The sequence below is a fragment of the Lampetra planeri genome, chromosome 38 (genome assembly GCF_965212315.1).
Source record: "Lampetra planeri chromosome 38, kcLamPlan1.2.h2, whole genome shotgun sequence".
Classification (NCBI taxonomy): domain Eukaryota; kingdom Metazoa; phylum Chordata; class Hyperoartia; order Petromyzontiformes; family Petromyzontidae; genus Lampetra; species Lampetra planeri.
This window is the reverse complement of record NC_136144.1, coordinates 9310619-9333614: the sequence shown is the minus strand read 5'-3', so window position 1 is coordinate 9333614 and position 22996 is coordinate 9310619. Positions and strand designations below refer to the sequence as shown.

General features: G+C 49.1%; 1 protein-coding gene across 3 annotated transcripts in view; it reads left to right on the top strand.

Moving 5' to 3' along the window:
• FAM120A (family with sequence similarity 120 member A) overlaps positions 1-19423 on the top strand; it is a 41347-nt gene extending 21924 nt beyond the window's left edge. The window contains exons 2-18 of one of the 3 annotated variants that reach the window (XM_078612319.1): positions 852-1098; positions 1473-1555; positions 3469-3597; positions 4305-4410; positions 4596-4678; positions 4989-5199; positions 5486-5639; positions 6729-6834; positions 7634-7843; positions 9011-9176; positions 10053-10302; positions 11133-11247; positions 12341-12550; positions 13543-13786; positions 14567-14705; positions 16027-16120; positions 16849-19423. In XM_078612319.1, coding sequence (XP_078468445.1) covers positions 852-1098; positions 1473-1555; positions 3469-3597; positions 4305-4410; positions 4596-4678; positions 4989-5199; positions 5486-5639; positions 6729-6834; positions 7634-7843; positions 9011-9176; positions 10053-10302; positions 11133-11247; positions 12341-12550; positions 13543-13786; positions 14567-14705; positions 16027-16120; positions 16849-17163 — 2862 coding nt within the window. In that variant the 3' untranslated portion in view covers positions 17164-19423. The other 2 variants (XM_078612317.1, XM_078612320.1) reach the window with 2 other exon arrangements.
• Positions 19424-22996: the final 3573 nt, after the last annotated feature.

Genomic DNA, 22996 nt, shown 5'->3' with positions numbered 1-22996 from the left:
TTTGTTCGACGAAAAGCCTGCTTCTTAAGTCGCCGGATTGCAGTCGTTCACCCATAGCCACCGTCCAACCCAGCAGCCCAACAGCAGCTGTCCCAAAGCTTTTTGCCAGGGTCATGTGAGGTCGCGCCTGGCAATCTGCCTGCTTTTGTTCAAACACCTATTTAACGCAGTTTTGACTGCAGCTGGCCCAGTCGAGGGAGGAGAGACACGGTGTGGTGTTAGGATTTAACGTGGCTTGACACGGCCTTGGTTCTAAAGCGTGCCAGGCCATCGTCAAACGTACAGATGGCCAAATATATTTTTTATGCCCATGTTTTTCCACATTTGATAAGTTTCGAGATTCCCTCTGTTAAAACGTGTTTATTCATATTCCACACAGTTCGGTATGTATATATGTGTATATATGTATGCTTTATTACCTAGGATAGCCTCACCAAGTTCCATGACTCGTTTTAAGGAGGGTCCTGCCACAGGGCCCGGCGGTTGCTATGTATAATCTAAATGAAGTAATTAGGGATATAATTTTTCAAATAACATTTTTATACATAATACAGGTATCTTTGGGTTAGATCTCGTAAATATAAATGTGTCGTATAACTCGCCACCACCCGACACAGCCATTCCGAGTATGACGATTCCCCAGTAATTACAACTAGCTTCAACATTATTACAAAAGACAATACAATCCAAAAACACATCGGAGAGCCACAATAATTTGCGGTCCTTCGGTAATTCACTGGGATTACTATCTTCACCTCCTCAGCACCCAATCTCTCCCAAGTCCCTTTCACTCGCCTCGCTCACGCTCTCTCCTCCTGTCCGTACCGCACCGCACCACCGCCCTTCCTTAGGTTTGCCAAAGCATCAACGATCACCACCTGGAAGTGATTCGCTTCTGCAAGGAGTCGGGCTTCCACGGGCTGGTGGCGCAGGACTCGGACTACGCCGTCTTCTGCCCGCCGCACTACTTCAGCTCCAGCACACTCAAGCTGAGCCGCAACGGCAAGAGCCTCACGGCCAACGAGTACCTGGTGCCCGAGGCGGCCAGCGCCCTGCAGCTGCAGCCGCACAAGTTCCCCATCTTCGCTGCGCTGCTCGGTGAGACTCCTGTGTGCCTGCGCACGCGCGTGTGTGTGACAGGCCCATGGCACCTGGGTCTGTCTTGTAACCTCCTGCCAGCGGGCGTTTGACACTTCACGTGGCCTTAATGTGCACAGCCTGGCAGAAGCGCCGTGGTGACGTCACCGTCACTTAGCGGCGAGTGGCGGTCGTTGTTGTGTGTGTCTATCATCGTGTGTGTGCGTGCGTGTCTTACCTGGTCAAATACAAAATTTGGTTAGAAGTATCCTGGTTGAGTTTGTTTTTTCATGCGTAGACAAGTCGGGGGTAAGGAAGTCTGTATCTATGTATATATGAACTTCTTTCGCACCGCACCTAGTGAGAAGTTAAAACCGATGGTTGTTTATTTCCAGGAAACCACCTCTTGCCTGACGAGGATTTGGCTGCATTTCATTGGAACCTGCTTGGTCCAGAACACCCACTGGCATCTCTGAAGGTAACTGCTCAAGCCATCGCATGAATGACCGAATAAACGAGAGCTTGCCTTCATGTGGAACCAGGTTCACGTATCATGTCTGGATTATTCTATCGCAGTGGGTTGCTGCTTTTGTTCAGGCCGAACTCAAAAAAATTAAGGTGAACGATTTGCATTTAATACAGGTAGGAACAACGGTTCCACACTGCTCACCAGGGATTATTTGTCTGTCGTGCATAGCCCCTCCCAAACATGTACGCTCCCGGATTGGGTGAAGTGCGTCACGTGACCGCGAGCTTTCTGTCGTGCACGAATGCGCTGTCCAACCAAGTTCCTACCTGCCCACTTCGAAGGAAAAGTGTTGGGCGCTTAAATGCCCCAGTATCTCAAAGGGAATTACAGTTGATCATCAATTACCTGGCGCGCGATTTATCCGGCTCCCAACATCCGGCGGTCCCGGGCCGATCCGGCGAGACCGGCAAAATCGCTTCGAAGGCTGTTGACCAGTCTGGCGATCGGCACGGCGTGCGTAACAAACAAATAGCTATGCTTGATTTCAGTGTCAAATATATATCGTACATTATTCACTACATACAACTTGAACAATGAAAATACTGCACGTATATACATTTTTCATGACAAGTAATAAAAGCTGAAATTATACGCAGTGCGATCTGGCTAAAAGTTGCGTGTAATTTGGCTGCATCAGTCCGGTCGATCGTCAAACACAAGTTGTTTAAACAAGAGCGTAGTACCGCATACAGCACCCCATGCAGAGTCTTCGAGATTGGAGTGGTCAGTACGGTACAGTGAATATGGTACCTTTTTTAGGGAGGATAGTTTTTTGTCTGTTTATTGATGCCAATTTCACACAGTAAACAAATGTAAAACACTACAAAATTCATGTACAACAACACCTAAAGCAATGTTATGCAAGAATGTGCGAAAATAGGCTATTTAAAAGCATAGTGTGATTATCCGGCATTTTGGAAAATTTGGCGGCTCCCCCTTCCCTCCCGAAGCCTCTGGATTATGAATCGATGATCTACTGTACCTTATCTTAGTTATTCCAATGCCCAGCTGTAGTTTGTTTTTTTAGCTTAGCAGACGGATGTCACAAAGATGACTTAGCACCCGCCTGCAAGTGTTCATTATTCTGCCAGTCGGGGGGACGATGTTGCTATTCTAATTAAGAAAATTGTCTGACGTAAATCCCTATTATTTGCCTTCCTATCTATCATCTACCTTTCCCAATTGAATTTCCAGCGGCAGATTAGAACAGTTTCTCGCTGCCTGCGAATTGATAAAATAAAAATTGCGAGCAAAGCAGCCAAGTGAAGTTGATTTAGTTTAACCCATGCTATAAGAGACCAGCATCGTCTCATTTGCACGAATTACCTAGGCAATGACTCTGCCAGTAGGGGGCGATTATTGCTGCTGGCTGTGCAATCCCGATCGAGTAATTTGCGATGTAATTTTCAAATCTGCCAAATTTGGGCGCTGACGCCGGCACACGAACGACATCAGGAGAGCTCTGACGTCAATTTTGAAGCAAACGCCCCGTAGGGTCATTGGGGCTATTACACCGTGCGGTATTAACCAGGGTGGCTGCTGGAATCGAACCGTGACCCTCTGCAGCGAAAGGCCCTAACGCAGGGCCACGGCAGAGCGCTTAAGAAAAACTAAAAATGCAATGCTTTGTGTGTCTGGGTTTTTTTTTCACTGAACAAGAGTCCGGTGCAGAGAGTGAGTGATTAAGGTTGATGGGGGCACAGGCATTCAACATACGAAAACCCGAGGCCCAGGTGCTTACGGGGCAGGAGAAAGGGAATAAGGTGGGCTCTCAGCCCCTCCTCATGTATGTTGAACGTCTTTCGCACCGTACGTGGCCAGCCATGCTCATCGGTAGGTGCGGGTTGCGTCGATCCTTACAGGTGCGGGCACACCAGCTGGTGCTGCCACCCTGCGACGTGGTCATCAAGGCAGTGGCGGAATACTTGAAAAACGTCAACGACATCAACGACCTCGACTCCATCGCCAAGGACGTGTTCAAGCACTCACAGGTTCGGCTCGCTGATCGTAGACAACGCAAGTCCTTTCGCCGACGAACATTCCTCGCGCCACGGAGGTCCACCAGTCGAGTTGGGTGTGAGTGGTGGAGTCGTGTGTCCGCACTGCAATACAAACCTGGCAACCTGGGTTCGATTTCCAATCGTGGATAACTTACCTGTCTTGTCCCCATTCTGTCTACCTCACCTGATATACATGAGTTTGTGAGTTTGATACCGACCCTGGCACCTGTATATTTGGAGTTTGTGTGTCTCTCTCCCTGTGGGCTTGTAGATTTTTCTCCGGTTCCTCCAATATTTCCCTCCATTTGGCTGCTATAACATTTCCACATGATAGGCCACTTAGTTGAGCAATCATTTGTAGCCAGGCTTGCTTATGAAAAATAGCTATTTAACTCGGTAGGCCTTACCTGGCAAAATAAAAAATAGTTTATAGTTTCACATGAGTGACAAGTGTTGTACGATCTTGCCTTGGGCTCCCTGCGATGGATCGAATTGAGAACCTGGAGTGGGGGATGTGAACATCCGTGCCACAGAGACGATAGGTGGCCTAGCACAGTACTCGCTATACCAATTGCTTTGTATGCCACGCCAGCCTGTACAATACGCCATCGCTGATGAATCACTCGTCGCAGCATTCTGTATGGCTAATTCGGTGTACCTTCATATGTTTGTCTTTGTGTGCGGGTGCGTGCGTACAGTCCCAGAGGGGTGAAAAGATCGAGCGATTCAAGAAGGCAGTGCAGTATTACACAGAGGGACACAAGACCTACCCAAGGCCATCCGTGCAGTCGACCAACTTGCCCGGTACACCTGTGTTGATTTTCAGTGTCGCGAGATATTAACTCTCTCGCCTGTTATGCAGGAGGGTCGTGGTTAATGCACCCACATCAGGTGGCGAACGCGTTGCTCCCTCTGAGCTGTGTCACTGCTGTGGGTGAGGGTCCCTTGGTGGCGCGTGTGGAATGTGCGGACCTTGGCTTTTTCTCCAGGTGCTGCCCCAATCCCAGTGCCACTTTTCCCCACGGCACCAGTTCACAACACCGCACCGTCCTACCAGCAAGGAGATGGGCCGGTAAGTCGCTAACCCTACACCACATTCACCGCCACCGCATTATCAAATCACCTTCGTGATCATCATCATCGCCATTGCCATTTTAGTTCTGTCTCACATGGACAACATTAAACGGGATTGTCCTAACGTCTTGTAGGCGGCAGATTGCCCTGCTAATTTATCAGAGTGCTTAACTGGCACTGCTGAGATTCCGGGTTCAAATCCAGGCGAACCACTCACGAATTCCAAATAAATAACCACATTTCACTTGCCATTCATTCATTACTTCCACATTGTTGCTTTGTGTGTCTCCTTCTGAACACCGTCTCAGCCCCAGAAAAGCGATGCTCAGAGTTCACCACAGACAGCCAATCAGGACTCGGCTGCCAGCCAGGCGGGGAAGAGCCCGTCCAATCAGGCGGAGGCTTGTTACCAGGCAGATTTGAACGACATTTCAGAAGACAACAACCTTGCACTGGACGCGACACTCAACAACAGCCTGGGAGCTGAAGATCATGGATATGGGAACATTGCCTCTCCAGGTGAGCATCTTGTAGACCTGTAGACTCACATATATGTACGTATGTTGAATTTCTTTCGCACCGTACGTAACCGGGAAAATTAAGAGGTGCGGAGGGGGTGAATGGATGGTAAGAAGGGGTGAGTGGAGGAGGATGAGTGGAGCGGGTGAGTACAGGAGAGCGCGTAGAGGGTGATTGTAGTTGTAAGTAGATGAGGGGTTAGTGTTGAGTGGACGGTAAGAAGGGGTGAGTGGAGGAGGACGAGCAGAGGGGGTTTGAGCTCGCACTCCGTCTCTCGCAGCAACAGGGAAGCACACTCCGCTGTACGAGCGAGCGTCGCCCATCGCTCCCGCCGTTCCCAGCAGCCCCCGGCAGACGACGGGCCCCTCCCCTCCGCCGTCGTCGCCCTCCTCCACCTCGTCCGACAACGGGGACGCCCACGGGGACGCCGCCACCGCCAAGTACGATCGTCGCGTCCCGCGGGAGCCAGCGGGGGGCTGTGCCGCTCCCGGGGAATTTTCCACGTCTGTGCGTCAGGCCATCGGTACCAGATTATGGTTCGGCTTCGTCAGAAATGCCACCGTTGCATCTGCGACCGGCCTAGCGATCGAGAGCTCCGTTCGAAGGAGACGGCTGTCACTCTGTGGACACGTCGCCCGTCTTGACGCGCAGACTCCCGCAAATTTGCGTACTTCAGTTGGCGGGTGACGTTCCAAGTGAGGACTGCGATCCTGAAGGGAATGGCGCCGCCCCCCGTGGTCGCACCCCTCCCGTGATCTGTGTATCAAACAAATCACTGAAGACACCGGGCGTATGACACGTGTTTGGCGCAACGGTCCTTCGCCGACTATGCGTGATGAATTAATGAATACGTTTGTTTGACCAGGAAAGCCTCAATGCCCAGGAAAGTCTCAAGACTCTTGTTTCAGGAAGATCCTGCAAACTCTTTGGAGTCGGGGGCGGCGTTTATTTGTTTATTCCCAATTGAGTAATTTGCAGGATCTTTTGTTTCGCTTTGTGATGCTTAGTCAAAGCCAGTTATATTCTTTGGGTCTTTCGGTAAAGTCACGTAGATAGGTTCAAAAAATAATAAAATGAACGAAAACTACAACGTTTCGATCGCAACAAAAGCGACCCACTCCCCCTCCTGTATACGTGACTTTACCGGAAGGCCCAAAGGATAAGAATTCCTGCAGTCACGAAAGCTTTAAGTCAAGATTTAGCCAGTTATATTGTATGTTTCTTTTTAGTTGTGGCAGGCAACCGGAGATCCAGGAGGAAACCCCATATAGAACAGGGGGAGAAGGTACAAACTCCATGCAGAAAGGTACCCGATTTAGGAATTGAACCCAGGCCCTTCTTGCTGTTAGACTCAAGTGTTTACACTGCACCACCCCGCCACCCATATGCAGGGGTGGGGGACATTAAATCCGTGTTCGTGAAACCAGTCGCTCGGTGTTAATGCTGCTGCTGCTGCCGCCGCTGCTGCTGTTGTCGTTTGGTGGTGCCCGTGTGCTGCCCCGTTGTCCCACCCCCCCCCCCCACCTTAGCCATATCAACGAGCTACCGGGAAGTGGCGGCAGAGGGGCCTGGGCCGAAGGCGCTGCCCAGGGAGGTGGACAGGCCTCGGGGGTGGCGGCGAATGGGGGTGGACAGGTACATTTCTTGTTTAGCCAGGGACAGCATCGCTGAGTATCGTGACCTTTTGAGGACACGAGTTGTCCCGTCATATTGCGATGTACATTGCAATTGAGTAGTTTGCAAGTGAGTATTTTAATTTGGCAAATTTGGACAAGGATGCCGGCGCACACATACACCGGCCTACTCTTGCAAACAATGTCGCCGGGTGTCTTTAACGTACGCTGGCTGTGTGAGGCCAGGCGACGGTCAGATTCAAATCGTGAACCCTCACGATTTGAATCCGACTGGCAGACGCGCCGCTGTAAGTTTGTCTCGCCTGCACGTAGTAGCTGCCTTTACATTATGTTAGCAGGTCGAGTTCCATCTGATGCGATCTGAATAGAAGAGAAACCTTCAGGCAAGTTTCCAGTCCCATAATATAGCCATTATCAATGTCACAAATAAACCGGAATGTTGAACTTCTTTCGCACCGTACTTAGCCAACCGTGAAGATTGGGAGGGAAGGAGAACAAACTAAACACAAAAAGCCGTTCCAAAAACATTAGATTTTAGTTTAGATTTACAAGTGCATAGCTCCATTAGCTTCCTAATACCGGAATGAAGAGCGTTCCAGATGGCCGCAGAAGCGAATCCGAAAGCGCGCCATGCGGTGACCGTCTTTGTTCGATGGCGAGCCAAAAAGCCGCCGTTGCGAGGATGACCCGAGTTGCCGTGATGGTTTTGCGCTCCTTGACAAGATCAGCGAGGTATTGGTGGGCCTTTGTGTGTGTGTTATGAGCTCGACCTCATGAATGTGCGTGCGGTCGCACGTCAGGCCGCGTGCCGGCTCGGCGTCACGGACGAGCCGTCGTGCCGCGGGGGGGTGCTGCCCGCCATCCCGTCGCTCATGTCAACGCCTACGCGCGCCCACATGGACCTGACGACGCCACCGCGGCCGCAGGTCGCCGTGGAGGTGATCCGCGTGGCCGAGTACCGGCACCGCAACGGCCTCATGCACCCTGGCGTCTACCAAGTGCTCACCACGGTGAGTGCCGTGGAGGCCCCCCCCCCCCTCCCCCCGTGCAGGAGTGGATTGACGCACGGGGGCTGCACGCGACGTGGGTTTATCTTCTTTATCTTTGGGGCATCACGGTGGCGAGATGTTAACTCCCTCGCCTGGTATACAGGATGTCTGTGGGTTTGATCCCAACCCTGACGTCTGTGTATTTTGAGTTTGCATGTCTCTCTGCCCGTGGTCGTGGGGATTTTTCTCCGGGTCCTCCGGTTCTTTCCTCCACATTTAAAAACATGCGTTGAGAGTATTTGGCTGATGTAAATTTCCACATGATGAGCCACTTTTTTGAGATATCATTTGTGGCCAGGTCGATTTTGAAAAAGAGCTTTTTAGCTCAGTGGGCCTCACCTGGTAAAATAAAAATAGCATGGAGCATCTTTGCCCATTTCGTCGGTAGTTGAACGTTGTTGAACGGTTGTTGGAATGCTGTGACATGGAACACGGTGTTGTTAATTAAAAAATCCTGTTAAATAATCACTGCAGGTATGGCTCAATAAATTCTATACCCTTTGGTTCTTTCGGTAAAGTCATCGAGACTCGGTGAGGCTTTCCGAGCGTAACCTCAAAAACAATTTGCGACGCGTAACAAAAACTTTCCCACACTTCAAAAATGACCTGCAGATTACAGTAAAACCTTGGATTGCGAGCATAATTCGTTCCGGAAACGTGTTTGTAATCCAAAGCACTCGTATATCAAAGCACTCGTGTATCAGTTGTGATCACGTGACGCTCGGCAGAAAAAGCGTCTACACGTACTACTCGTATTGCAAGACCTCGCTCGTTTATCAAATTAATATTTATTTAAAAATTTTGCACATCTTACAAAACACTCGCAGACCAAGTTACTCGCAATCCAAGGTTTTACTGTACTCCCTTGGGATCGCACACAGCAGCAACAATCGCCGTCCCCCTGTTGCAAATTCCGTGGCAGGCCCCTTCTCGAGACTCGGTGAGGCTTTCCGAGCGTAACAACAAAAACAATTTGCGACGCGTAACAAGAGCAGAGCCGATGACGGCAGCTCGCTTGCTCGCTCCCGTCACGGCGGGGACGCCGACAAAGTCGCCAGTGGCGGCGTCGCCGCTCGGCCTGCTCGGACCGGGCGGCAGAGCGACGCGAGCGTGTGGTGTCGCACGCAGGGCGAGCTGAAGCTGCCGGTCACCCTGGAGGACGAGGCGAACCCGGAGCTGCCCCCGGCCACGCTGTTGTACCGGCCGGCGCGCCAGCACGTCTACGGCGTGCTCTTCAGCCTGGGCGAGCTGCGCAAGCGCGCGCTGCGTCGCGCGCCGCCCGGGATGATGGACAGTGAGGAACCCCCCTGCACCCAACCCGCCCCCAACCCCCCCACCCCGAGACCGCACGCGTTGCGAACGACGGCGCGCTCGCGTCGTCACGCGATCGTGCACGGTCGGCACTTTCGGATGACGCCCGACGGTATCGAGGCTCGTGGCGATCGCGCGCCCCGTTGCTCGCGGACGATATGGACCTCGTGGGCCCAGAGCAGAAATCGGATACCACCTCAAAGGACCAAAGCTTTAGTCGTACAGAATGATTTACGTGGCGAATGAGGGCAAATTATTTCAGAATCCCGCTCGTTTGAGATGGAATCGCTAATATTATGCCACCGCAAGCGATAGCCGCAATTTTGAAACTTCTGGTCTGGTCTTGGGGGCTCATTTTTTTATTTTATTTACGTTACCAGGTAAGGCCCAGTGAGCTATATAGATCTTTCAGTGGCAACCTGGCCACAAATGATAGCTCAACGAAAGTGGCTTATGTGGAAATTTACAGCAGCCAAATATTAGGAATGCATGTCGATTCTAAATGTGGAGGGAAACCTGGAGGACCCGGAGAAAAATCCACGTGACCACGGGGAGGTCACGCAAACTACAAATATACAACAGGTGTCAGGGTCACGATCGAACCCACGATCTTCAATATATCAGGCAAGGTAGTTAACATCTCGCCACCACGGCACCATCATAGCGCGGTTATGTATAATGCGATGGCACGCTGTTGGCTCTGTTGGTTGATGGCGTGTAATCACGTGACTGCGCACGGTCGGGCGATAAGCACGCGTTCAGCGTAACCACGTGTTCACCCACTAGCACGCTCATCCTCCCCCCCCGCCCTTCGCTCCCCACCGCCTCCCGCTCCCCCCGTCTTTCGCCCTGCGCGCAGCGATGCCCGTGCTGGTGAAGGAGTGGTGCGCCTACAAGGGGAAAGCGCCGCAGACGCCCGAGCTGGTGGAGGCGCTGCCGTTCCGCGAGTGGACCTGCCCGACGCTGCGCAAGCTGTGGCTCGGCAAGGCGGTGGAGGACAAGAACCGGCGCATGCGCGCCTTCCTGGCGTGCCTGCGCTCGGACACGCCGGGCATGGTGAACCCGGCTGCGGTGCCCACCCAGCACCTCGTGCTGTGCTGCGTGCTCAGGTGAGCTCCGCTTGTGCCGTGTGCGGTGCCAGTGTTCACCAAATTGGGGACGAATATATATGTGTGTGTGTGTCATCGAAGCGTATTTTATTTTTTAGACAAGATTTGCACGTTTGTTGGTGCGGTGTTAGTGATGAGCTGCGTCGCTAGTTTTTCGTTTTCTTATCCAGATGCTGTATAGGGAGTGATGTGTTATGAGTACTGTACAATGTCTTTGCATGATCTGATTGACTTTTCAGCGGAGGAAGAATTCATATTGTGGAATTGGTCAGGGTGACAGTGACACGTGTGTGAGAACTCTCAATTGCACTCGTTTGTGCTGCAGTAGAATCCTATTTAAATTGTAGTCGCCTGTCTTCAAAGTCCTCCCTGCATTCCGGTTCCCATCGTGAATTTGCTAAGGTTCATCTTCTTGGTTATTTCGGTAAAGTCACGTAGAAGGGAAGTAATAAAATAATAAAAATAAAACCAGGTCTGTCGCCTCGACAGACCTGGTTTTCACCTGAGGACGGCTGCTTGCGTTGTGGCCGAAACTTCGTGAGAATTATTTTATTATGTTTTTTTAAAATTATTTTATTACTTCCCTTCTACGTGACTTTACCGAAAGAACCAAGAAGATGAATCCCTGCAGTCACGAAAGCTTTAAATCGAAATTTGCTAAGGTTGTACACAATAAGCGTCCTGCGGGCTGGACACCAACCTTAACCCCCCCCCAGCGCTTTACCAAGGCACAAAATGTCATTTAATGCGATGCGAGTGCTCATTTTTTGCGCAATGCAAACGGCTCGAAGTCATGCTTCTCCCCCCCTGCGCCCCGCCCCCGCACGCAGGTACATGTTGCAGTGTCCAGGCGGGCGGATCCTCAGACGTCACGAGCTGGACGCCTTCCTCGCCCAGGCCGTGTCTCCCGTGCTCTACAAGCCCGAGCAGCTGCAGGAAATCAAGGTGAGCGGCCGCCCTGGCCCGGCGCCTGCGTTGGGCCCCCGCTTGCATTTGGTGCCGCCTGCAGTTGAATTGTTCCACACGTTTTGGCGGTGATGGGTAGACGCAGAGAATCGTAAGGGTTGCCTTTATGCGTTTGCGTGTATCTCTCCCCGTGATCGCGTGGATTTTTCTCCGGGTCCGTATTCCCCACATTTGGAATCAAAATGCTTTTAGAGTATTTGGCTGCTATACATTTCCACAAGATGATTAGCCGCTTCGTTGAGCTATTATTTGTGGCCAGGTCGCGTCTGAGAAACAGCTCATTCGACCTGCATTTGCTGTGCTGCTGTACACTTGGCTTTCGCGACAGTTATTATTCATGATAAAAGTGGTAATCGCCAGCGAAACGTCATAATCAAATTGTATATGTTGTGTGGTGAAGTAATGAATTGCCACATTTTGCAATGTAGCAATCCTCTAGCTCCTACGCACGTCTGTACACCATGGACATCCTCTGGGGTACATGCCCCTCCCTGGCTGGCGCTTCGTTATTATTATTGACCAACGGCCATCATCACTTTGTGCCGTGCTGTGTCCTATCCCAAGCCCACGTTTAATAACTGTTTAAATTATGTCCTGAACTCTAAATCGTTATTAGTCTGCGTTCATCAATCAAGGCATCTCGTGAAATAAATGTTACGATATAACCAGAATTGGAATATATATACATTAGAAGACATTGACTTTCAAATATCAACGAAGCCACAATACCCGAAGCAATATATTGTGAAACAAATCAAATGTTATATTATAAATAAAACAACTTTATGAAGTCAATAAAAAAGGGTAAAGCAAAATGCCCAGCATGCTGCACGTATTTTCACTCTGCTGCAGTTCCAGCACTGAAGAGGTGGATTTTTTTATTAACATTAAAATGTATCCAAACTCCCTCTTGAAGTTTACGGGGAAATTTTTTTCCGTGACATTGGAGTGAGGCAGCTAAAGCAACGCCCTTACCTTTCTTACCCGGTAATTAAATGAGTGTGTGCGTGCTTGCTTGCGTGTGCGTGCGTGCGTGTGCGTGTGTGCGCGGTGGCGGCGATGGTGTCGTCAGATCGACGGGCTGGACGCCCGTGGCGTGCAGCTGGCGGCGCTCTTCATGCGCGGCGTGGAGACGGCGCTGTTTGCGAACGACGCGTGCGGCCAGCCCGTGCCCTGGGAGCACTGCTGCCCCTGGCTCTACTTCGACGGGAAGCTCTTTCAGAGCAAGCTGTTGCGCGCCACTCGGGACCGCGCGCCGCTGCTGGAGATCTGCGACGGGCAGGTGATGACGACGACGAGCGGAGAGCGTGTCGGGGTATATTGGGAAAAAGCGCCAGCTTGTTCGTGGGGTTCATAATGGCCGTGTCGGATATTCGTAGCCGACATCGCCGAGACCTTTGATTTGAGTCCGAGATGCAGCAGCTGCTGCCCCCCCCCCCCCCCCGTGACCATGCTCAAGAATAGAGCTGGGAGATCCAACTATTGAATGCGCATCGCTTCAATCGTCCGACTTTGGATAAGGTGAAAATAGTTGGGAAGGAAATTTGGAGAAAGAAAAAGTGTCGCCTCTGTTGCCAGTATTGCAGCTGGAAGGGAGGTGATGGACCAGGGCAGGTTGATGTCATTGGCATCCCCAACCTCGTCATGCTTGGCGTGGCTTTGGGGTTTTTCCTGCCTTCGGGAGTAAGGATGTTGGAGCATTTTTAAATGTATATTGCTTATCCACCCAGCAGTCCACATTAGTGCACCACATTCCATTGGCAGGTCGTTTGCGGTGGAGAAAAGTATGGGCATTCCCACCTCTTCCAATGTGTTGGGCCATCGTTAAAGAATAGGCCAAAATACCCGACCCAGAGCTCACTGTGGTGGAGGTCTTTCTGCCAGCAGCGGGCTGAGCAAGTAATTGTATGGCTGCACCTTTAGCTTTTATATATAACATGTCTGCACGTGCCTGTTTGACATTTGTGTGCTTGTGTGTGCGAGCTTGGACACACACAAACACACAAGCGGTTAGCACACTGCAATACGGACCAAACATCCCGAGTTCGATTCCCGCTCACAACCAACACCAGTGACGATTATCTGACACTGGTCACGGTCCTCCTCTAGGTCGACTCGACCTCAAATTAGTATTCGGTGCAGTCTGTAAAAAACATTGTGCCGTGCCAGCCTTCCATATGTGCTACTCGCTAACGGCACTTGCCACAAAAAGTCCGTAAAGGCTACACGTGTGGGGGCGGGGGGGACCCTCTTGTGTTGTGTGCGCGCGTGCAGTCGGAGCAGGTGTCACGCGTGGACCGCATGAGGCAGAGCATCCTGGAGGGGCTCACCCTGTCACGGCCACCCATGCCCCCGCTGCCCCCGCCCATGCCCCCTCCCCCTCCCCCGCCGTACCTGCCACCCTCCATGATGGGGCAGTACCCGCACCACCCTCCGCCCCAGGGCCTGTACCTGCGCGCCCAGGGGCCCCCGCTCATGCCTCCGCCGTCGATGCACCCACGCGCCCGCAACATAGCGGGTGAGGGTGGACGCATTAAACCACGCGTTGTACGTACGTCGGTACGTTGAGTTTCTTCAGCACCGTACGTAGCCGACCGTCCTGGTCGGAGGTGCGACGTCATGGTTGTGGTGCACTGTGGGGAGGCCTTCGTGTGGAAGGCTCGTCGTAAAATGTCGCGGGACGCATACCCCCCAGATGTTACAAGTTACCCGACTGTAAATGAATGTCAGATGCGCTTCCCACGGTGCCAACCTGCTGTGTTTTAGCCGCCCGGCACTCTGCTTGTTTTTTTTGCAGCAAGTGGCGAGCGCAAGCCTGTGTCCTCCTTTCGTGTGTGGATGAAATTTGCGTAGAAATCACGAATCTTTGTTTTTCGTTCGAAATCAATTTGATGACGTCACGAGATAGTGAATGTGAATGGAGCACAAGTTGGCACATTAAGACACGCAGTGTACCGTGTACAGCTACTTTTTTTTCAATAATCTACTGCTGGATGAGAGCCCCCTCCCCACGCCGTGCCAATCGTTGGGGTTATTTGACTGCTTCATGATTTGTCAGTGTAAGTTGGTGAAGGCGGAGAGCAAAGACTTGGACAGGGACAGCATTATAGCGCAGAATTGTGTTGCACTGCACTGCCCTCTGCTGCCCACCCTGTAGCCACACAGGCCGTGCGTGGTGTTGGCCACCCACTGCCGTGTATGCCGTGCCGACCTTCATAAGTGCTCGCTAACAGCACTCGCTCCAACAGTCCGTGACAGGCTATACGGGGGAACTGTGTCTTTGTGCGCTTGTGTGCAGGAGGGCATGCCCTACCCCAGCAGGGAGGGAAGCTGGAGATAGCGGGCATGGTCGTGGGACAGTGGGCGGGCGGGCGAAGAGGCCGTGCCCGCGGAATTCTGCCCCCACAGATCGTGTCCGTGGGCTGCGGCATGCGCGGGTAAATCAACCCAGTCTCTCTCCCCTCTTTTGCCGTCGTTGGTGAGAACTGATGATGAAATCGGCTCGTGTGCAGATGCTAGATGATGGTGATGATGGGTATTGACGCTCGCGTCACGGCCGCCCCTGTCGAGTAGGGTTGTAAATCAGAATCGGAAATCTTCATTTATCCTGGAGGAATCCGATCAGCTATAGAGCTCTTTTTTTCACAGATGTCCAGTCGGAGCACGGGGTCAGAAAGTTACAACAACAAATAAAAACAGGAAAGTTTAGGAAAGGTAAGCAAGTTATTAAAACATTTAAAATGAACTAACCTTTTTTATTTTTTATTTTACCAGGTAAAGCTCACTGAGCTACTTTTACAGAAGTAACTTGGCCACAAATGATAGCGAAGTGGTTTATAATGTGGAAATGTACAGCAGCCAAATATTTGAAATAGTCTAAGCGCATGTTTATGAAATAATAATGGAAACGGTAAACTTACAATTCACCCTTGCAAATGAGACTATCCTGGTCTCTTGAGTTCCCACCTCGTTAAACAGACTTGACCAAACCTGACCTGTTGATGTCTTGCGGTGGTTGCGAATTTACCTCACTTGCAAAAATATGAACAAAATATGCGATGTAAATGTAAGGGTAAAAAAACCCACCTAAAATCGCAATCCAGTCCTTGGAATGCACTATGCAATGGCTACGGTATTTGGTGTACAGTACTGCACAGTACTAATCAGGGGCGGCCTGGCTTTGTGACATGGCGCGGCGTGAAGATGCGGCGAACAATCCGGCGATGTTTTGCTCGCTTGCCTCTAAGCTGGACCCGAAGAGTGACCAACGAAGGTTGCACATAGAAGAAGACACCCTGATGATGCAGGCAGTGATGAGAAGGAAACTGGCACTATTTGGACACTTCGGATGGTCAACAACAGGAAAATAAAAATTGTGTTGTTCGTAAAAATGGAAGGAACCTGAAAACGAGGAAGACCTTGCAGAGAAAGGCTTGATGATGACATCAGAGATTTTTGCCAGAAATGTGTGGCCACTACTTGAGAATACTGGCACAAGAAAGGAAAGTGGAAACAAATTCTGAGATGTGCAGTGGAGATCTACGGGCTATCTGCCCATGGATTGTGATGATGATGATGATGATTTTTTTTATTTCTTTGCAAATTTTTTGAGTCCCTGAATTCCTCACCCCACCCCTATTATATGCGGGACTCGGAATATCAGCCCATGGTCTTCCGCAGACGCAACCTGTTGACGCGTGGCGGTTTTCGAGAGGGCACCGCCGAGTGACGCACAGCGATTGTCTTGACCCCCAACAGGCGCGGGGGTCGGGGTGGTGCCCCTTCTACCCGTGGGCCAATCGGCGGGGGGAGGGGAGGGGGAGGAGGCAAGCCGCCCGCTCGGGAAGAACAGGTGGGAATGATCTGCAGAGAAAACCGTGAACTCATTCTTCTACAGAATTCCTGTATTCTGCTCCTTCATTCTTCCCTGGCGTTCATTGTGTTCACTCATTTCCATGGCAATCCTGCCTTGTGTTCACTCATTCTTCCACAGCGTTCAGTCATCGGTGTGCTAAGAAAGTAAGCCACCAACATACGTTGCCGAAAATATCCGAACGTGTGAATTGGTAATGTTAAAAAAGTCATCGTGCTATAGTGGAGGTTTGTAAGTAAGCGATGCAAAAGGTCCACCTTGCGTTGTTGAGAACATAGACTTTTGTCTTTTACCGATACTATAATCTTCCACAATATTGCAGAATGAGTTTCATATTTATTTTACAATATTTCTACTTTGGCTAATTGAGCCCCCAAGCGTTTTTGTAAAGGGTTCTTGCCTTTAACATCTGGCAGCCCAGCAGATTGCTTTTCCTGATGAGAATCACAAAGTAGAAACCGGTCTTCGGTTTGGCTGTCTAAACACTTTGTGCTTGAAAGCATTAGTCTGGGAAGGGCAATTAAAAAATCATAATTTTCTCTGCAGATATATTTTTTCGTAATAAATGTACGTGGGTTACAACAAGTTAAATTTTTTACGCGCCCATAATTGAAAGAAACGTTCACCGTATTGTGCGCTCATCGGAACCAGGTTGGCCCGTCCAATTACCAGACCTCTCCTTTTCGTTCTCTGCGCGTGTGAAACAGAACGGCAATGCCACCGTCGCCACCGCTGCAGCTGCAGCATCGGCATCATCATCCGATAAACAGGAGAGCCAGGCTGAGCCCCCGCCCAGGCCCGACCAATCAGGCGATGGCGCGGGCGGAGACTCGGCGGCGACAAAGCCAATCGGATGCGAGGACAGCGCAGCGATCGCGAGCGACGGCGACCAATCAGAAAGTGCCTTGACGAGTGACTCTGCTGCGTGCAATACAGGCGCGTTCCTTAATGCACATGGCACGCGCGCGGCTTTTACAGGCGACAGCACCTCAGCCACCATAGCACTTAGCAAAGAGGAGTGAGCTGGGAAAGTGGTGGTGGTGGGGGGGGGGGGGTCTGTGTAAGGAATAAAAAAAAAAGTTGTAAAAATTCTAGAAAAAACGAAAAATATTAAACAAAAAAAAAGAGAAAGAAACCTTTTTTAAATATTTTTTTTTCGTTTTTTGTCGAGAAAGGTTTGAGAGGAGTTGAGTGACGATGGGGATTTTGGTTAGGGTCGACTTACCTTGAATGCAGGAAGACAACGAAAAGCACTTATTAATGCGAACGATTGGGTTGACATCGGCGAGTGAGGATGATACATTTTTGATACTTAAGTGAAAAAAACCACATACGCACTTGCACGCATGCACTCACCCACTTGATTATTTTGGCTTTTGTTGTTGTTGTTTGGACAACGTGCATTTTTCATACGAGGGAGTTTTAGGAGCAGCAGTGGTTTTTGGCTGCCTGGCCACTTTAAGTGATTATTATGGCAAAAAACAACATTGTGACCCTTGCAGGAAAGGGCCCTCCCTGTAGGAGCACCATCGTAGCAGTGAGATCCAACATTTTGGCACTTAATCCTCTTGTTGGGATTTTGAAAGAATTACGCACCTTTTGTTTTGCCCTGCCCCAAAAAAACATGTTCACTTGAAAGCAAGCATACTGTACTCAGTATCGCTGTCTCGATTGTAATTTTTTTTGGCGGGGGGGTGGGAGGGTATTAAATGTGATTGCTGAAAAGTTATATTTAAAAAGTATAATTAAGCCCAGCAGCATAACGTTGAATTGTACTTGACACTATAACGCGGGCATGTGGAGTCAACCGAGCTGTACGGCTAGCGATCACGCAGCAATACTGGATTTCAACAAAAACCATGTCGGCCGGCAAAAAAAAAACAACCAGCCGCAGCAGATTTTTTGTTGTTGCCGGAGGTTACGATACGTTCACACGGGAAAAAAAGAAATAATGAAGAGAAAAAAAACATGCGCAGGACCACGTCCGTGCAGGAGTTTTATACCTTGCAGAGCGACGTTACGTAGAGCAGGGACAAATGTGGTCCGCGATGCCTCGCGCGAGTTTGAAGGACCCACACGGCGCAGATAACGGCCAGGGATGCGTGGGCCAAGATGAAGTGACGTTTTCCCGTGCACGTGTGGACACAGCAGAAATGATCCTTTATATAACGAGAGAACGTTCTGCGGCAGGGGTGGGGGGTGAGGGCGCTGGGTGGGGTTTTGTGGGGGGGTCGGGGGGGGGGCATACATTTCCACACCGATCAGATTTTAAACTTTTTTCGGTTGGTAAAAAAAAAAGACCCCCTAAGAAAAGCATCTTTGATTTGTGTTTTTAAAATAAACGAACCCCTGACCGTGCTCTACCATTTTAGCTCTCCGTAGTGATGGCAGTTTTGTGTGATTTACCGTAAACTGCCGCGACATCCGACGCTTAGGGTGGAAAACAAAGGTTACTTTTGTTTCGTTAAGACTTGTTCACGTGGTATATTGTTAAGCGTTATGTACCCTGTTGTATTCATGGCTATTCGTATCTGGTATTGTATGCTAACGTATTAGCTATTACAAAAAAAAGAACTTAATCGACAGTAAAAAAACACAAAAAAAGATTAAAACACACACAAAAGAAGCTTCAGTCTCATATAAAAAATTATCCCTGTATTACAGAATGCAAAGCAACAAAAACCCGCCCCTTTATAATCATCTTTACGATTGTTGACAAGAAAACCAACCCCTTTTCACGTTTCTTCAATAGTCACAACCCTTTTTATGATTGGTCGAATTAGTCTTTTAGGCCTTTACGTTAACGCTTTTTTCCTTAGTGTTTGTTAAACAGTGATGTGTTTCCGGATGAAAAAAAAATAAGCATAATTAAAAAAAGCAGTGAAAAAAATATAAAAACATTAAAAAAAACAACGCATTAAAAAATTACTCATTGCTCCGAAGAAATCTTTAAAGACGACCGTACGTACGTACCACCATGATGGTTTTACACTCGTTTAATCCTCCTATCTTTTTTGAATCTCTCGTCATGCCAGTTCTAGTTGATATAAAAAAAAACGTTTTAACTCCCCCCACCCTCTTCTCTTCTGTTGGTAAATAGTCCAGTAAGTTGGCAAATGGAATGGGGGGGAGGGGGGCGGAAAGATTGTCAGTGGCTACCCAAGGAAAATGTGTTGAGTGGGGATGATGTGCGGGGCTTTTTAGCCTTCCTTCATTTCTGTTCTTTGTGACTTGCGAATGACAACTTACAGTGCTTAATAAAAGTCTTTATTCTTTTGCTAACTTTTCCCGTCTCTTGTTTTTTTCTAGTTGTGTGGGTTTTTGTTCAAGTCGCAAACGTGGCTCAGGTGTCCATGTTTTCACTAACCTCGTCTGGTGTACAGGCGGGTCGTGGGTTCTATTCTGACCCTGACGCCCTGTATAGAATGTGCATTTTCTCCCCGTGGTCGTGTGGATTGTGGAAACTTGCCTTTAGAGTATTTGACTGCTATACATTTCCACGTGTTAAGCCGCTTCGTTGAGCTATCATTTGTGGCCAGGTCGCTTCTGAAAATGAGCTATTTAGCTCAGTGGGCCTTACCTGGTTAAATAGTTTTTTTTAGTAATCCCAAATTCAGTCATTTGCAGGTCTTTATTTAGCACAGGGATATTCCTTTAGCTCATTGCCGCAAGGGGTCGACCGCTTCAAAACGGCCCTAACAAAGCTAATGTTTGTCCACCGCAACGTTTTATCTGCACTAATCGTGTACTCCAAGTTTACATGTGCGAGCCGCCAACACTTGAGTTTATAATTTTAAGCGCATTCAATCACTCACTGCGGCGCGACCTCATTTGCACCTCCGATTAGCTGCGTACGGTGCGAAAGAAGTTCAACATACGGAACGCCCTGAGGTGCGGAGAAGAGATGGCGTGATGTGGTGTACAAGAGGATGTGGAGCTGAGTGGACTTGCCGATGACTGGTACCAGCGGTGTCAAGATCGGCCTCTGGAGGAGGTTTGTGAAGGATGCTGCTACTGGGCCTCTCCTAGGTCGACTCGGCCTCAAATGAGTATCTGGTGCAATGTGCCGTAAACATCGCCACTGGGGAGACAGGCTGCAGGGCGTGGTGCTGGCCACCCACCTTGTGTGCCGTGCCGGCCTTTATAGGTGCTCGTTAACAGCACCTGCCCCAACAGCCCGTTACGGCGATATGGGGGGGTGGTATTTTTCTGTTTATGCGTGGCCTGCCAAATGCACTACATACCTGTCAACCCCTCATCAGTGCCGACCTTATTACAGACAAATTCAGACCGTATTGGTCATCCCGTGCCCTTAGAAAATCTCAAAGTTCCTCCTACAAAGTCCCATCACAAGGTAGAAATACACAAAGACATCTCTTTGCCCTTATTGAAACGACTGTACGCCGTATGGACCTGAAAACTAAATTTTCCTGGACAAGAATATGGGGATAAACAGTATGGGGTTGACAGGTATGCACTACCCAGTGTCTCTGTACCAGTGTTTCACTACCATACCTGCCAACCCCTTATCAGTGCCCTACTTTATTACAGACCAATTCGGACTTTGGTCACCCCGTGCCCTAAAAAATCTCAATGTTCATCCAACAAAGTACCATCAAAAGGGAAATCCCACAAACACATAGACACAACACACTATACACTACACCACTATACACTACACCACTATACACTACACCACTTTACACTATATACACTACACCACTATACACTACACTATACACTACACCACGAGACACTACACTATACACTACACTATACACTACACCACGAGACACTACACCACTATACACTACACCACTATACACTACACCACGAGACACTACACTATACTGTTAGCTTCACGTCACTATACTATACACTATACACTACACCACGAGACACTATACACTACACCACGAGACACTACACCACTATACACTACACCACTATACACTACACTATACACTACACCACGAGACACTATACTGTTACAGCCTCACGTCACTACACTATACACTACACCACTATACACTATACTGTACACTACACCACGAGACACTACACTATACTTTTGATTTAAAGCTTTCGTGACTGCAGGGATTCATATTCTTGGTTTGTTCGGTAAAGTCACGTATAAGGGAAACAATAAAGTAATATAAATATAAAACAAAAAAAATTCTCACGACGTTTCTTGCTGTGAATTTCACACCTGATGATGATTGCTTGTGTTGCAGTCGAAACGTGAGAATTTTTATTGTTTTATATTATTTTATTATTTCCCTTCTACATGACTTTACCGAAAGAACCAAGAATACTACACTATACTGTTACAGCCTCACGTCACTATACACCACACCACTAACGTGACTATACACTACACCACGATACACTACACTATACATTACACTATACACTACACTATACTTCATGGGACCTCCTTTGCCAGTACCAAAATATGAGAAGAGGTTTTCCCCTTTTTTCTGGCAACAAAACAGTTGTGTTAAGATGTTAAAACACCAAACTGAAACATTTTACAAGGAATCATGTCTGCATTAACCACAATACTTGTGGTCAGAATGCAATAAAAAACATGCTCTGATAATATATGCATTGTCTTTGAAACTGATTGGTCCACACCAGAGACAGCTTTCTTTGGAGCCTTGTCTCAAACGGTGTTAGACCAGAGGACGCCAAAAGGCGTACAGCTCAAAGACACGTTTTTTGTTTGCATTCTGACCACAGGTATTGTGGTTAATCAGTAATGCAGACATGATTCCTTATAAAAAGGTTTCAGTTTGGTTTTTTAACATCTTAACACCTATTCTTGGTTCTTTCGGTAAAGTCACGTAGAAGGGAAATAATAAAATAAGAAAAATATAAAACAAAAATTCTCACGACGTTTGTATTTTATTGTTTCCCTTCTACGTGACTTTACCGAAAGAACCAAGAATATGAATGCCTGCAGTCACAAAAGCTTTAAATCAAAATCTTAACACCTGTTTTGTTGCCAGAAATAAGGGGAAAACGTATTCTTACGCCACTGAACTGTTCCAGCCTCACGTCACTTTTCACTACTATACACACAACTAGCTCAAAGACTCAGCACCAACCAGGCTTCAGGAAATGTTCATGAGGACTGGACACAACTGAAGACGCCAATTATAACCAGCTGTGAAAAAAACATTGGCTACCCAAGAAGGAAAAACTGTGACTGGTTTGATGACAACGACCAGGAAATCACTGGCCTTATTGACAGGAAGCGGAAAGCATTCATCGCCTGGCAACAGCACAGTCTAGACCAGGGGTGGGGAACCTTTTTTCTGCCAAGGGCCATTTGGATATTTATAACATCATTCGTGGGCCACACAAAAGTATCAACTTAAAATTAGCCTGTGATATTTGGTCAAACATTTAATACTGGTAGGAACCTCCTGGTTCCACCAGCCCACAGGGGATTATTGTGTCCGTCCGTCCGTCGTGCAGGGAGGGGCTGGGTGGGGCTGGGTGGGGAGGGGCTGGGTAGGGAGGGGGCGGAGGTGCTGGGTGGGGAGGGGCTGGGTGGGGAGGGGCTGGTCTTCCCGTGGTGCCCTTATAAAACTCAACGTTTAACCTACTCACGCCGTCTTGTGCCCGCCCTCACACTCGGGCATATTTGCGGAATACACCACGCCGCCGTTGACCCTGGCCATTGACCGAGCAACCCAACGTTCCTACCAGCTCCCTCCGCAGGAATGTATCTAACTCACCCCTAATGCGATGGCTGGAACTGCTTCTCTTTGGTGAGGCGTGTGATGGTAGCTGGTGTTGATGATGTTGCTACTCGCAACTGCTTTTCCAGGTTTGCTCCTCGATTTA